This window comes from Capsicum annuum, unplaced genomic scaffold, assembly GCF_002878395.1.
Source record: "Capsicum annuum cultivar UCD-10X-F1 unplaced genomic scaffold, UCD10Xv1.1 ctg4748, whole genome shotgun sequence".
Taxonomy (NCBI): Eukaryota; Viridiplantae; Streptophyta; class Magnoliopsida; order Solanales; family Solanaceae; genus Capsicum; species Capsicum annuum.
In genome coordinates, this window is record NW_025855126.1 from 437,723 (window position 1) to 452,639 (window position 14,917).

Genomic DNA, 14,917 nt, shown 5'->3' on the forward strand with positions numbered 1-14,917 from the left:
CTGAGATACTCTAGGCTTTTCATAAATTTTGTGCTTTTTTGGATCAACAAGGCAAATATAAACAAAAGCTCCATATTCATGTCTGGGGTTAAAAATTCAATTAAGCAATTGTTATTGCAGAAATTAGGCTACTGTAAAGGGACCCTGACTTTTAAATATCTTGGAGTTCCTCTATCCTCCAAGAAGATGACTGTAGATCAGTGTTTTCCCTTAGTTAATAAGATTCTTAATAGAATGAGATGTTTGTCACCAAAGTTATTGGCTTACTCAGGCAGGCTCGAGTTAATTAAGTCCATTACGTTTGGTATTCCGACATATTAGGCTCACATTTTTATCCTTCCAAAAAAAGTCATGAAGCTGATTAGTAGTCACGGTAGAATTATTTTATGGACATGTACTATTTGCCCCTTAAAGAGAGATTTAGTCTCTTGGAGAAAGTGTGCATGCCAAAAGTAGTGAGCGGACAAAATATACTGAACCTATGCACCTGGAATTGGGTTGTTGTGGCTAAACAGTTATGGGCTTTGGCTACAAAAGAAAACAGTTTGTGGATCAAATGGGTTAATATTTACTATATGAAAGGAGATACTGCTAAAGCTTGTACCATTCCAAGAAATTCTACCTAGGTAATCAGAAGAATTTTGGAAGGTACAAGCTACTGTTAGGGTTTTTGTCCTGATTTTCTTACCAAATTTAAGTATTATTTTTATTAGAAGAAAAATAAAAATAATACCATAATTACTTTTATTTTTCTAAAAGAAAAATATAAAATTTTTTCATATTTGGTAAACCTCTTTCTTGAAGGAATGATTTTGAACCTCTATAAATAGAAAACCCCTCTTCTCATACAACAACACAATAGCATCCACAATGTAGTCATTAAAGAGTTTGTTTAGGGGGAGATTTCTCCTAATAGGTTTAATGTTTTTCGATATTAGGTTTTATAATATGTAGGCCGATTGGCCAAAACATATAATAATTTTATACTTTTTAGTATTGTTTTCTTTGTCGTCTAATTTATTGTCTCAAGGTTTGCAAACTTTAAGCTTCCGCATGACGCCCTCTCGATTTCAAACCTAGCAAGTGGTATCAGAGTCTATAATTCAATGATCCTATGGTTCAGATTGAGGATATGTTGAGATCAAAGTTGCAACCAATTTGATGATAATGAAGATATATGCCCAAAAAAGACTACATGTGGAGAAAAAGATTCAAATAAATTTTCAACGATCCTGCTGCTAGTCCATCTTTAAAATCAAAATCAATTTTCAACCCATGTTTATGGGCTTGAATTTTCAACCCATACTTGATTTTACGCTTGGACTCCTTTCAACTCATGCATTTACTTTTAACGCATGAGCTCCACTTTTAACCTGTACTTTCTTTCAATGCACAAGGCTCCACTTTCAACCCTGTTACTTATAACACGAGGCGCCAATAATATGAACCCATGCTTTTATTTTCAATGCATAGGGCTCTAATTTTTAATAAATATCAACTTTTAATCATGGTAAGCAACAGTGATATATGAAGATTGTGTGAAGGAGGATCAAGAATATGCCGTCAAGAAAATCAAGCCAAAAAGGGGAGATTTGTTAGGATTTTTGTCCTGATTTTCTTACCAAATTTAAGTTTTATTTTTCTTAGAAGGAAAATAAAAGTAATACCATAATTACTTTTATTTTTCTAAAAAAAAAATATAAAACTTTTTTATATTTGGTAAACCTCTTTCTTGAAGGAATGATTTTGAACTTCTATAAATAGAAAATCCCTCTTCTCATACAACAACACAATAGCATTCACAATGTAGTCATTAACGAGTCTTTGTTTAGGGGGAGATTTCTCCCAATAGGTTTAATGTTTTTCGATATTAGGTTTTATAATATGTAAGCCGATTGGCCAAAACATATAATAATTTTATATTTTTTAGTATTGTTTTCTTTGTCGTCTAATTTATCGTCTTAATGTTTGCAAACTTTAAACTTCCGCATGACGCACTCTCGATTTCGAACCAACAGGTACATGATGCAAACACCAGGTCTGCAGGGTGATTTACAAAGGAGGATGGCATTACTGACAGTAGGGATAAAATTTTCTACCAAGAAACTCTATGTAGCTATGCTGACATAACTCTTAAAGTACTGTGGAAGTGCATCACTTCGAAATGTAGGATACATCATAGGCATAATTTCATTTTTTGGTTGACTTTGTTGAAGAGACTAGCAACTGTTAACAAACTTGTTAGGTTTGGGATTCAGGTTGATTCATCCCGTGTCTTCTACAATAATGCTGTAGAAACACAAAATTATTTGTTCTTTGATGTCACAAAGGCTTTATGGAATGAAATATTGTAGTGGTTGGGATTTTAGAGATCTATAGGGGACTGGCAGTATGAAGTAGAATGGATCATAACCTGGGAAAAATATAGAACAGGCAAAGGAGCAATACTCTAGAATGTGTTTGCCGTAGTGGTTACTACTATTTGGAGGGAACAGAATCTACTAATATTTAAAAATGGAAGGAACCAAGCTGATAGAATTTGTAAAGAGATAGTTATTCATGTCCATATCCAAGGTAGAAATCAGAAGAAATGGAATACTCATCTTCAGCAAATTGATACCATGCCGTGAATCTCTTTACTGTGTGTTTCTTTATTTGATTGTTTGTTGACTTTAGTAGTATAGAGTACTGAGAAGTGATTTCTTTGGCATGTTAGAGTGAATCCCTTTCCAATTTTGTTTCTTTCTGTTTCTTTGAGGGGCAGGTGGTCAGACCTGGATCTTGTAACTAATATTTTGGTTAAATAAAATTGTTTATTTATTTAGAAAAGTCTTCTAGTTAACTTCGGTCAATATAATTTCAAGTCCGGATTTGAATTGAATCAAATAAATGAAGTGAAAATATGCACTTATCTCTTTGGACGCTGATCCAGGTAAATAACTTAGAATTTTTGCAGGTAATTTTGAAATAGAACTTTAATTGTTAATATTTTTGTATCATTTTATACTCATTTTTGCAAGTATAATTGTTGGAGAAAATATTTTGAGCCAGTGGTGCATTGTCTTTATACACAGTGCAATATACTTAGGTGATTTATGAGCACAAAAAATATTCTCTCACCCTTCCTAATAAATACTTTTTGGGGGTTGGGCATGTCATTTAACAAATTACTACTCTTATTTGATGTTTTGAGTGTCAGATGATGATTTGGACAATTTTATTAGATCTGCAATGTTGAATTTGAGTTAGTAGTAGGGTTGGTTCAGGTTCAGAACCTTTAGTTTATTGTTTGATCCTTAAATAAAGACTAGTTTAAATAAGTTTTTAGGGGTCCCGAGGGTTAATGTAACGCCCCGAAAACGGGTCCCAGAGCGTCACACGATGCTTCAGGCTATGAGTAGCCCCAAGCTAACCCTTTGAGCCATTTTCATTCAGTTCAACACGAATCAACGGGATTTCCATAAATAACCCTCAAATATCAACAGAGTAATCATCATCCAAGAATAAAAGAATTTTAGAAAGATAACAAAATACGACTTATTAGTCGACTCCCAACATCTATACTAGCCTGACAAGCCTCTAAGAAAATCAATAAAACCAGCGAGCCATTGAGACATGCTCCAACTGACTCATACTCAATTATCAAATGTAAACAATTTCGTGAAACCGACATCAGACATCACATCCTCGGAACATGAGGACTCACCACAACAGAGGATATAGAACAGCGTGCCCGAAGAATCACTGTCGAACCTGGAACTGAGCACCTGAACCTACATTCCGAGAAAATACAGCGCACATCCAAAGATGTGGGTCAATACCATGGAAAGGAACCGAGTATATGGGGGTGTATGCAGTTTTATAAACATCATCATCATAAATATTTATAAGAAATATGCAGGATGTATGAAAGACTCACATAGCCCGAAGAAAATCATCATAATTATGAGAGGATGAAATAATTACAATAACACATGTGAGTCATCATATAATTTGTCAATCACTTTCAGTTCATCAAGAATATCAATTATCATAATGTAAATATCATTTAAATCTTTCGAAAGAATAAATTTCACAATTCCACTTTCAAATCACTTCACCATTCACCATAGACACGAGGAAACACACACACATTGGGAGATACTATAACCGACATAAAACATGTGAGCTACATGGAGTCCAACGTACAACCCACGTTGGGGAGAGCCGTCCTATCCTTGCCATCGGAGTAGGACTATCGATATCGAATCCACACAAACTAGTAATCACTATATAAATTAGCCTCAGGCTCACTCCTACGGGGGTACGTAGTTCTAGGGAAGTAAGGCCGCTTTATACCTCCCACTCGGTGCTAAAGATTTCTCCCGGACTTAGCTCAGATCATTTCAAAGACAATCCACAACGAAATAATTTCAGTAATATATAAATATACATCGGGAGCCATCATGCTTCCCATCTATCAAAATCAACCACGTCGTGGATTTCTTTCACACTCGAGTTCAAAACAACTTCATTAAGACCAAAAGGTCAAATCATTCAAAATATCTCAAATATTCAACATCAACGTGCTTATAACACACACTTTCTCAAAAAAACATAATTTTCAATGGGAATTCACGACCCAAATATCAAAATCATGATAAATATCATTCAAGATTCATACTTTATATCTCCACACATGTAAATTCATTTTTTAAAATCATAAACATCAAGATTTCATAATAATCATCATAAGATATGGGTTCATGCTTCAAATTCGCAAAAGTCAAATAAAATTTATGCCATTGTAAAGAAAATTACTTTTGGGCACAAGAACGAAAAAGAGTTCTTGTTGAAAAACCCCACATACCTTGAATGATGAACTTTAGATCGATACTCGTTTTTGAGATGTTAATCGTACCTTTGAATGATGGTTCTTGTAGTTCTTGAACTACGAACTTAGAATCTTGAATAAATTTACAGAATTAATGGTGAACTTTGGAGGTTCTTGAACTAGGAACTTGGAATCTTGAATAAAATTGCAGAATTAATGGTGAACTTTGGAGGTTCTTGAAGTTAGATGTAGGAGCTTAGGGTTTTCTTTTTGAGGGAATTTGATGAAATATAACATATAATGCTTCTAATATGCTTTAATATAGGGTTTAGACGGATTTTGGGTGAGGGGGGATGACCAAAACGCCCCTAAAATCAAATAATTCTCGAATCTGTCCTTTGGTGGACTGTTTTGATAGTCTGAAGTAGATCAACCATAACGTTTTACTCTGATATCCAAATTAGATGAAACTAATTTCATTAGAAAGAGGACTCTCATATATTTCCATTGATATATAGTATCTCACCCAGATCATTGTGTATGAGGAGTTACGATCGTTTGAAGTTGACCCAAAAATTCATTTTTGATAGGCTGAAGTAGATCGACCATAACTTTTTGCTCCGATAGACAAATTGGATGAAACTAATTTCATTGGAAAGAGGACTCGCAGATCTTTCCATTGATATATACTAGATCACTCAGATCATTATGTACAAGGATTTATGATCATTTAAAGTTGGAGAAAAATATGTCAAGCCTCAGTACTTTTTCCTGCACGTTTTACTGTTCACTACTATTCACGGTTCGATTGGAATCTTCATAACTCGCCACTCGGGTGTCTGTTTTGGATGATCCATATATCGTTGGAAAGATTATTCGATACTCTACGCAATGGTGGATCATAATCTAAGACATTATGCATGGAAAAATTTATAATTCATTCTAGAAGATAGAACCCAACACGTTTACGCACAAAATTTCAACGAAAAATTTTCTAGGGTATTATAGTTAATTTATTGAAAATAATTTTTTTCAAAAATCCAACATCGTCATTGAGTCCAAAACGTCAAAAATAGCCTAGTAGTATAATTTATTTGCATTCACGAGATTCTAAATAAATTTTGAGGGGTCAGTCGACAACTTAGAAAAGTTGTTGATTTAGTTGAAATCTGGTACAGTTGCTTAAGCATCGAAAGGACTACTTAAGCGGTAGCCTCTTTAGTAACTAGCCATTTCTTTAGCGACATCCACTTTAGCGGCTCTGGACCTCTTTAGAGAAGGCTAACCATATGGGGCTTGACCGCTTTAGTGACCCCCAACTACTTAAGCGGTGGTCGCTTAAGCGATCAATTAGCCGCTTAGGCTACCATCGCTGTATATCTACTCCTTTTTGTGATTTTTCACGATTTTTAGACCTTTGAGCTTTAGATATGGATGGTTTTAGTGTTTTCATCACCATTTGAGCTTTCGTATGCTCCTAAACCTTATTTTTATTACTTTACATTAATTATATCATCGAAAATACTCAATCTTGATTTCAAAATGAAATTTTGAGACTTTTGTCTAAAACTTAAAAATAAATTTTCTTTGCTTTGGACCTCTTTTTCTCCCATTTTCACTGAGTTTTCAACTGTAAATTCCTAGAATGTTGAAAAATGTATTTCTAGAATAAAATTTTGATTTTACCTCCTTTCTTTTTGAATCCATTTTTCGAATTCGTTATAGACCCGACTTAAAATTGATCAATATGGGTATCACTAGCTTTCTTGTAATGTATGTATGTATGTATATATATATATATATATATATATATATTGTATTCGTATGTTTTATTTGATTTTGAGAATATTTAAGGCTTTACGTTGAAGGACTTTAGGCTTGGATTTCGATACTTCGAGATAGGTTATGTCTTAATTATTATCAGACTGGGATAGATAGTTAATAAATAACTAAAACATGCTTTGAGTTGGAAAGAATTACTATGGGGATTGTTTTTCGACCTATTATGTTTGTTTGATGCCAGTGTAGGGGCTTATATTCTTGTTATTGTTGACTTGTGATATTAGGCACAACATTTTGTCCATGTGGGGGCTTTATTCGACATCATTGGTCTTATTTGTGCATTTAAATGTCTTTATTCTTAACGTGATACTCGTGAAGGGGCCTGAATAAATATTATAGGCCTTATTGAGCATTGTTTGTCTTTATTATGATAGAAATACCCGAGTTATAGGCTGATATAACACTGATGATGCCTTACATGTATATTTATTCCAGTGGTGCCAAACTAGAACTAATATCATTAAATGTTGACATATTGTGTTGATTTCTGGGCTCACTTATACGGATTGAAAGAATTTATTATCTTCATACTGATTTGATCATGAGCATTATATCCTTATTGCATACATGTACGTTCATGAGATATCGATACCATTGAGGAACACTGATTTTGAAAGAAAATGAGATATTATGCCTAGATCGACGAATGTGCCAGTGAGTGGATTGACATATGAAATTAAGATTGTTGGAAACTTTGAGATAGTATATGGGTTTCGAACCCCTCATATGTCCTATTTTGGAAGCATTGAGACTCAATAGGTGTATATAAGAAAAAAACTGTGATGATTTTTAACTATTCACTTCATCATTCATTGCATTACATTGCATATGCATATTATGTATTTTCTTGACGTGGAACCGATTTCTATGTACTTTCGTGAATGCCTGTTTCTATTTGATTTCGTTTATATCTTAGAACTTTTAGTGGAGAGCTACCGTTTGGAAACTTTTATGCTTGCAGGTGACGTGCTCATAGTATTTTCTTTATTTGTATTATTTCCTTCCTTACCCAGTCGCCATATGATACCTACTGAGCAAAGTGGAAATACCCAACAAGCATTAGCTCTCCCTAAATCATAGGCTAAATCGGATATGTAATTATTGGAATAATTTTTGGAGACTCAAATGATGGATATGCAAGCACCGTACTCATCCCTACTGTGCCCTTTTGGTACAGATCTTAGCTCGAGTACTATTCGCAACATTTGAATTCAGACACTGACTATTCGATTATCGAGGTACGGGTTCGCTCCTATTTGGACAAATTTCATATCTCCTCTTTTTAGTTGTCTTTATTTCTATTTTCGGAGGCATACTATATATTATTCAGGATTCTAAGTCGTATTAAATGTTCTTACACTTGTGATACTATTTCTTAAGTTTTTATGATATCTTTTTTCAGGCTTCTACTATAATGTGTATTTTGTTGACCTGATTTCACTCTTGAAGTCACATTTTTATCTTTCTTTACTTATTATTTTGATATCCTTCTTTCTTGGGTAACTGTCTTACCTACCGAGGTCGGATCTCGATAATGGTCATCATGATCTCAATTTTTGGATCGTGATATATACCATGAATAATCTATTGAAGACTAATTCAACGTGTAACCTAGTCAAATTTAATTTGCTTGTAGTTTCATATTTTCTTGGACTGTTAGAAGTCATGCTGCAGTATGTTTTAGTTAGGGGATAGTTGTTGCTTAGTTAGTGGATAGTTGTTAACTTAGTGACTTAGTGGTTTAGTTGTTTTGTAAGTCTATATAAAGGCTTGTCTTCAGTTATTTTCAATATACAGAAAAGCTGAGTTTCAGCATATATTGAGTCCTCTTACTTTCAGCCTTTGTTCTTTAAGTTTTTGCAGTCTATTGTCCCAAAATCTTTGGTATCAAGAGCTATGGCAAGTAGCAACAATTCCTCGGGTGTGACACAACCACTTATTCCCATCTTCACGGAAGAAAGTTATGAATTTTAGAGTATTTGTATGAAAACTATACTCAAATCCCAAAATCTTTGGGACTTGGTAGAAAGTGGGTTTGCAGATCCCGACGAAGGAGATAGACTACAACAAGCAAAAAGATGCTAAGGCACTAGTGTGTATCTAGCAAGATGTCCATGATAGTATTTTTTCATGGATTGCGGCAACAACCATATCAAAGCATGCTTGGTCCATTCTACAAAAGGAGTTTCAAGGTGATTCAAAGGTTATTGTGGTGAGACTCCAATCACTTCGGCGTGACTTTGAAACCTTGATGATAAAAAGTGGAGAATCTATTGCTGATTTTTTGTCCAAAGTAGTGGCAATTGTTAGCAAAATGCGATCCTATGGAGAGAAAGTTATCGACCAGACCATTGTGGAAAAGATAATATGAAGCTTGACTCCAAAATTTGATCATATAGTTGTTGCGATAGAAGAGTCTAAGGATCTTTTAGTATTTTCCTTTGATGAATTGATGGTATCTGTCCAAGCTCATGAGGCGAGACTCAATCGATCTACTGAAAAGAATGAAGAGAAGGCATTCCAGGTGAAGGATGCAACAACTAATTATGGAGAAAATAAGGGTCCAGCAAGCAGAGGCCGGGGAAGAAGAGGATTTCGCGGTGGTCGAGGTAGTGGTTATGCAAGAGGCAAAGGAAGGAATAATGGGCACAAGAAGTCCAATGATCAAGGTAACAGAAAAAATGGCATTCAATGTCAGCACTACGGGCATATAAAGGTTGACTGCTGGTATAAATACCAGAAAATAAACTTTGCAGTAGGAGAAAATGAGGAAGAGAATTATATCTTTGCTTGCGTTGATACAGACCATAAGCCAAGTGATTTATGATTTGTAGATAGTGGTTGTTCAAATCATATGACGGGCACCAAATCTATGTTCCAAGAGCTTAATAAGAAGCAAAGGAAGAAGGTGCAACTTAGCAACACAAAAGAGATGCAGGTTGAAGAAAAAGGCAAGGTGATTGTCGACACTAGCCATGACAAAGTAAAAGTGTTGGATAATGTTCAATTTGTACCTGATCTAAGATACAATTTGATAAGTGTTGGACAACTGATGACTGGTGGATATTCTCTTTAGTTTGATGAAAATGTGTGTGTCATTACAAGTAAGAAGTCAGGCAAAAAGGTTTGCATCAGGCAAAAAGGTTTGCATCACCATGACGCCAAATAATATGTTTCCGCTGGATGTTTCCAATATGGAAAATTTTGCCCTTGCTGCAAGTACAAAGGATGACTCAAAGTTGTGGCATCTAAGGTACAATCACCTTAACATAAAAGGCTTGAAATTGCTCGTTTACAAAGGTATGATTCTTGGACTATCAAAAATTGATTCTATTGAATTGTGTGAAGGATGCATTTATGGAAAATAAACTAGAAAATCTTTTCCTATTGGAAAGGCTTGGAGGGCTTCAAAATGTCTTGAATTAATACATGTTGATTTATGTGGACCTATGCATACTACATCTTTTGGTGGTAGTCGTTATTTTCTACTTTTTACTGATGTTTATATTCACTTGAGTTGGGTCTATTTTTTGGAAAGCAAATCAGAAACATTTCAAAAATTCAAGCAATTCAAAGACATGGTTGAGAAACAAAATAGTTTGTCCATCAAAACCTTTCGCACTAATAGAAGCGGTGAGTTCTTGTCCAAGGAATTTAATTTCTTTTGTGAAGAAAGCGGCATCCACAAGGAGCTAACAACACCTTATAGCTGAGCGAAAAAATCGCACTGTTGTGGAGATGGCAAGAAGCATGTTGCAAGCAAATAGACTTCCAAATCATTTTTAGGTTAAAGTTGTGGCAACATCAGTCCATTTATTGAACCTGTCTCCCACAAAGGCATTTTTAAATCAAACTCTATTTGAAGCTTGGCGGGGTAGAAAACCATCTGTACGTTATTTAAGAATTTTTTGTTGTATTGTTTATACTTTGATAAATTCTCAATTCTGTCATAAGTTGGATGAGAAATCTGAAAAATGCATTTTTATTGGTTATTGTACACAATCTAAAGTATATAGATAGTATAACCCCCTTAGTAGAAAGATTTTAATCTGGAGGGATATAGTATTTGATGAAACAGCAAGCTGAAATTGGAGTGGAAGTAATGGTAAGATGCAAGAGCAGATTCCTATGCCGACTGGAATCATTTTTAATGGAATTCAACAGCCAAATGGTACAGCTACAGCAATGGGTTCTTCTACAACTTCCCCGGATTCATCTTCTTCAGTTTCACCGAGCAAAAAATCTTCATCTACAACTCTTGAAGAGTCTCTAGATGAGCCAATTCCATTAAGAAGATCAACAAGGCCTACAAAGTCGAATCCCAAGTATGCTAATGACATGTATACATCTTGTCAATTTTTTTTGGCTGTTTCAGATCCTATACATTATGGAGAAGCAGCTAAAAAGGAAGAATGGCGGAGTACGATGGTAGAAGAGATAAATTCTATCAAAAAGAATGGCACATGGGAGATGGTGGAATTATCGAAAGACAAAAATACAATCGGCTTGAAGTGGGTCTTCAAGATAAAGTTTGCAGCAGATGGGAACCTACAGAACCATAAAGCTCGTCTTGTGGTAAAAGTATATGCACAACAATATGGTATTGATTTTGAAGAAACATTTTCTTCATTTGCTTGGTTTGAAACTGTTAGACTTGTTCTAGCATTGGCTGCGCAGTTATAGTGGCTAGTTTATCATTTGATGTCAAGTCAGCATTTCTCAATGGAGACTTACAAGAAGAGGTCTACGTAGCACAACCAGAAGTTTTTATAAAGAAGGGCGATGAAACAAAGGTCTACAAGCTAAAAAAGGCATTATATGGTTTGAAACAAGCCCCTCGAGCATGGTATAGCAAAATCTATGGGTATTTTTAGACAAAGGGATATATGAGAAGTAAGAATGAACCCACATTGTATGTAAAGAAAAAAGGTACTGATTTCATCATTGTTTGCCTTTACATTGATGATATCATTTATACTATCTCTTCTATTTCTCTTGAGGATGAATTCAAGTCGCAAATGATGAATGAGTTTGAGATGTCAGCTATGGGTTTATTACATTACTTTCTTGGCCTTGAAGTCCATCAAGATGAGGATGGAATATTTCTATCACAAAGAAAATATGACAGGGACTTTCTCATTAAATTTAGTTTGCTTAACTGCAAGCCTACAACTACACCTATGAAAATTGGTGAAAAATTACAGCTTAATGATAGAGTAGAGATGGATGATGCTAGAAGTTTTAGAAGTCTGGTTGGAGGTTTGATTTACCTAACCCACACTCAGCCCGATATTGCATTCTTTGTTGGTGTCATTTCCAGGTTCATGCAATAACCTTCAAAGGTTCATTTTGGAGCAGCAAAAAGGGTTCTGTGTTATATCGCTGGAACTATGGACTATGGTATTTGGTATTCACAAGTTTCAAATTTTAGATTATATGGGTTCACTGGTAGTGACTATGCTGGTTCGTTGGATGATAGACGGAGCATTTCAGCTCATGTTTTCACTCTAGGTTCAGGTGTGGTAACTTGGAGTTCAAAGAAGCAAGCTACAACAACGTTGTCAATCTCAGAAGTTGAGTACAGTGCAGCAACTTCAGCAGCTTGTCAAGCCATCTGGCTTTGAAGGATGTTAGCAGAACTTCAGCGTAAGTACAAAAGTGCAACAGATATATACTGTGACAACAAAGCATCGATCGTCATGACAAAGAATACAAGTTTTCACAACAGAACTAAGCACATTGATATCCGATTTCATTTAATTCGCGATTTGGTAGCAAAAGAGCAAATAATAGGGAAACATTGCAGCATTCATAAGTAATTAGCTGATATACTAACGAAGTCTTTGGCAGCTAACAAGTTTATTTATTTGAGAGCTTTGCTTGGTGTCTGTAATTTTGAATTAAGAGGGAGTATTGAAGAGTAATTCAATATGTGACCTAGTCAAATTTAATTTGTTAGTAGTTTTCTATTTTCTTGGACTATTAGCAGCTATGCTGCTACAGTATATTTTAGTTAGTGGATAGTTTTTGCTTAGTTAGTGGATAGTTGTTAACTTAGTGACTTAGTGGTTTAATTGTTTTGTAAGTCTATATAAAGGCTTGTCTTCAGTTATTTTTTATACAGAAAAGCGGAGTTTCAGCATATATTGAGTCCTCTTACTTTCAGTCTTTGTTCTTTAAGTTTTTGCAGTCTATTGTCCCAACATAATCACCGTCAAACAAAGTGTTAAATTAAAGGCTCATTCAACATTCTATTCAATTTTTAACTTAGAAAATAATGAGTCACTCCACATCAAATCACTTTTTAAACCTAAAGCGCAACTGCTCTCTTAAAAATTAATCTTGCAACGAGAAGACAACGACAATAACATACCTAGTATATATCCAATATAACGGGAAGAGTTGTGCACAAGAACTTAGTACAAGTACTTGTGTCCATGATTAAGATTTATGGGCTACTTTTTCTATACAACTTACAAATGATTCATTGTTTTATCTTTACAAAAATAGTTGCATAAAAGAACTAGAAGCTCTAATTTTTTTCGTCGATGAAAGCTGAACTACATGTTCTGATTTCAATTGTCATATATTATCTCTTAAATTTAGCTGATAATCGCACGATAATTGCTAATCAGATATCTACCGATATCTTCTTGATTCACTAACGAATTAATTAGTACATTTAAAAGTGGATAATCGATTAGCTGAATCATTAAGCATAATTATATGCCCCATTCGCCGATAAGAAATTCTAATAATTTAGGCAGTTTACTCTGATACAAACATCAACATAACGATCAACTTCACATCTAAAACGTGTGATCTACAAATCATATGAACACAATTTGCCATTACTATAAAACTCACCAATAGAAAATAACTTTTTCTTGTGATCCAACTGCAACTAAAGGTTTCAAGTGGTCCTTACTAAAAAAAATTGACCCGACTTATATTGACTCAAACAAATGATAATTTCTTTTTGAACCGTTCATGTTTTACCTATCTTTTTAGTTAATACCTCCAAACAATAATTCTAGTGTACTAGACCGTAAAGTTGATATGTTTCCAGCTTTAGTTCAGGAAAAGTAAAAAATTAATAAATGCAAATACTGTTTTATTCTTTGATTCTGAAAATCTAGCAAAGATTTTAGCTTGGCTTTTCAGAGATTTTGTTGGCTTTAAAATTGCAGGTTACAGTGTTTATATTTATTATTTTTAACAGTCTCATATGGATACCAAAACTAAAGAGGATTTTATTTTTCTCCTCTAAGTCCCTATCTAGGGTCGCCGCGGGAGAGGAGCAAGGTGTTTTCTTGGTTAAAAATTTATCAGCATCATGTGTTTACGTTAAATTAAGATATCATAATTAAATAATTTAATGAGTAAAGATACATGTTAATTAATTATTAATAAAAATAAACCTAAATAACTATTCGTTTGACATCTTAAACGAATAGTAGTCGACAGATGTATAATTAATTCGTTTGACATCTTAAACGAATAGTAGTCGACAGATGTATAATTAATGTATAATCTATGTAATCATCAATATATAATAATAAAGGAGAAATATAGGAACGGTGACATGGTGCTCTCCTAGGCCTAGAATCATATTTATCTTTTTTCTCATTTTTTTGGATTTTTTTCTTTTTCTTTCTCAATTAAATTCTATGTAAAATAACTCATAAATCATATTATGTCATAAAGTATTCTTTAAATTTAATTACATGCTGCCACAACCGTATTAATTCATTTTGTATGAGTTACTATATTAGTTGTTATGTACATTAATTGAGAATTGATTTTGAAACTTTATCAATTCCTAGAGTTTCTTTATTTTCTTCAATTTCAATTTTTAATCATAGAATGAATTAAATATCACAATTGAAAATGTTAATGGACGAGTTTTTTCTTCTATTCTTTACTTATAAATAAAAAAAAAAAAATCACAGATGTCTTTTCCTTCTTACAAATATTGGTTCCTCTTCTTTTTTTCTTTTAATTTGCTTTGTCACTTTTGTCCTAAATTTTAATTTCACAATTTGTTCTTTTTAATTTTCGAAGTAGCAACAGGAGGGTTTACTACTCTTATCAAGTAAGTTTCGTTACCTTCTCTTCAATTTTACCCATATTTTACATGATTATTAGTTTTAAGTTTCAATGTTATGCCTTTCTAATTTAAATGCAAATCAATAATAACCAAATATTTTTTTTTTATGTTTTTTGTTTATATTTCGTAAGACATAAAATCTTAATAAAAAT

The 14,917-nt window shown here is 33.8% G+C and overlaps 1 protein-coding gene across 1 annotated transcript; it reads left to right on the plus strand.

Moving 5' to 3' along the window:
- The first annotated feature begins 11,673 nt into the window (after window positions 1-11,673).
- Window positions 11,674-12,279, plus strand: LOC107855513 (uncharacterized mitochondrial protein AtMg00810-like). The gene is made up of 2 exons (XM_047403736.1): window positions 11,674-11,975; window positions 12,087-12,279. Exons 1-2 carry the CDS (start codon window positions 11,674-11,676, stop codon window positions 12,277-12,279), a joined length of 495 nt encoding a protein of 164 aa, XP_047259692.1.
- The last annotated feature ends 2,638 nt before the right edge of the window (window positions 12,280-14,917 follow it).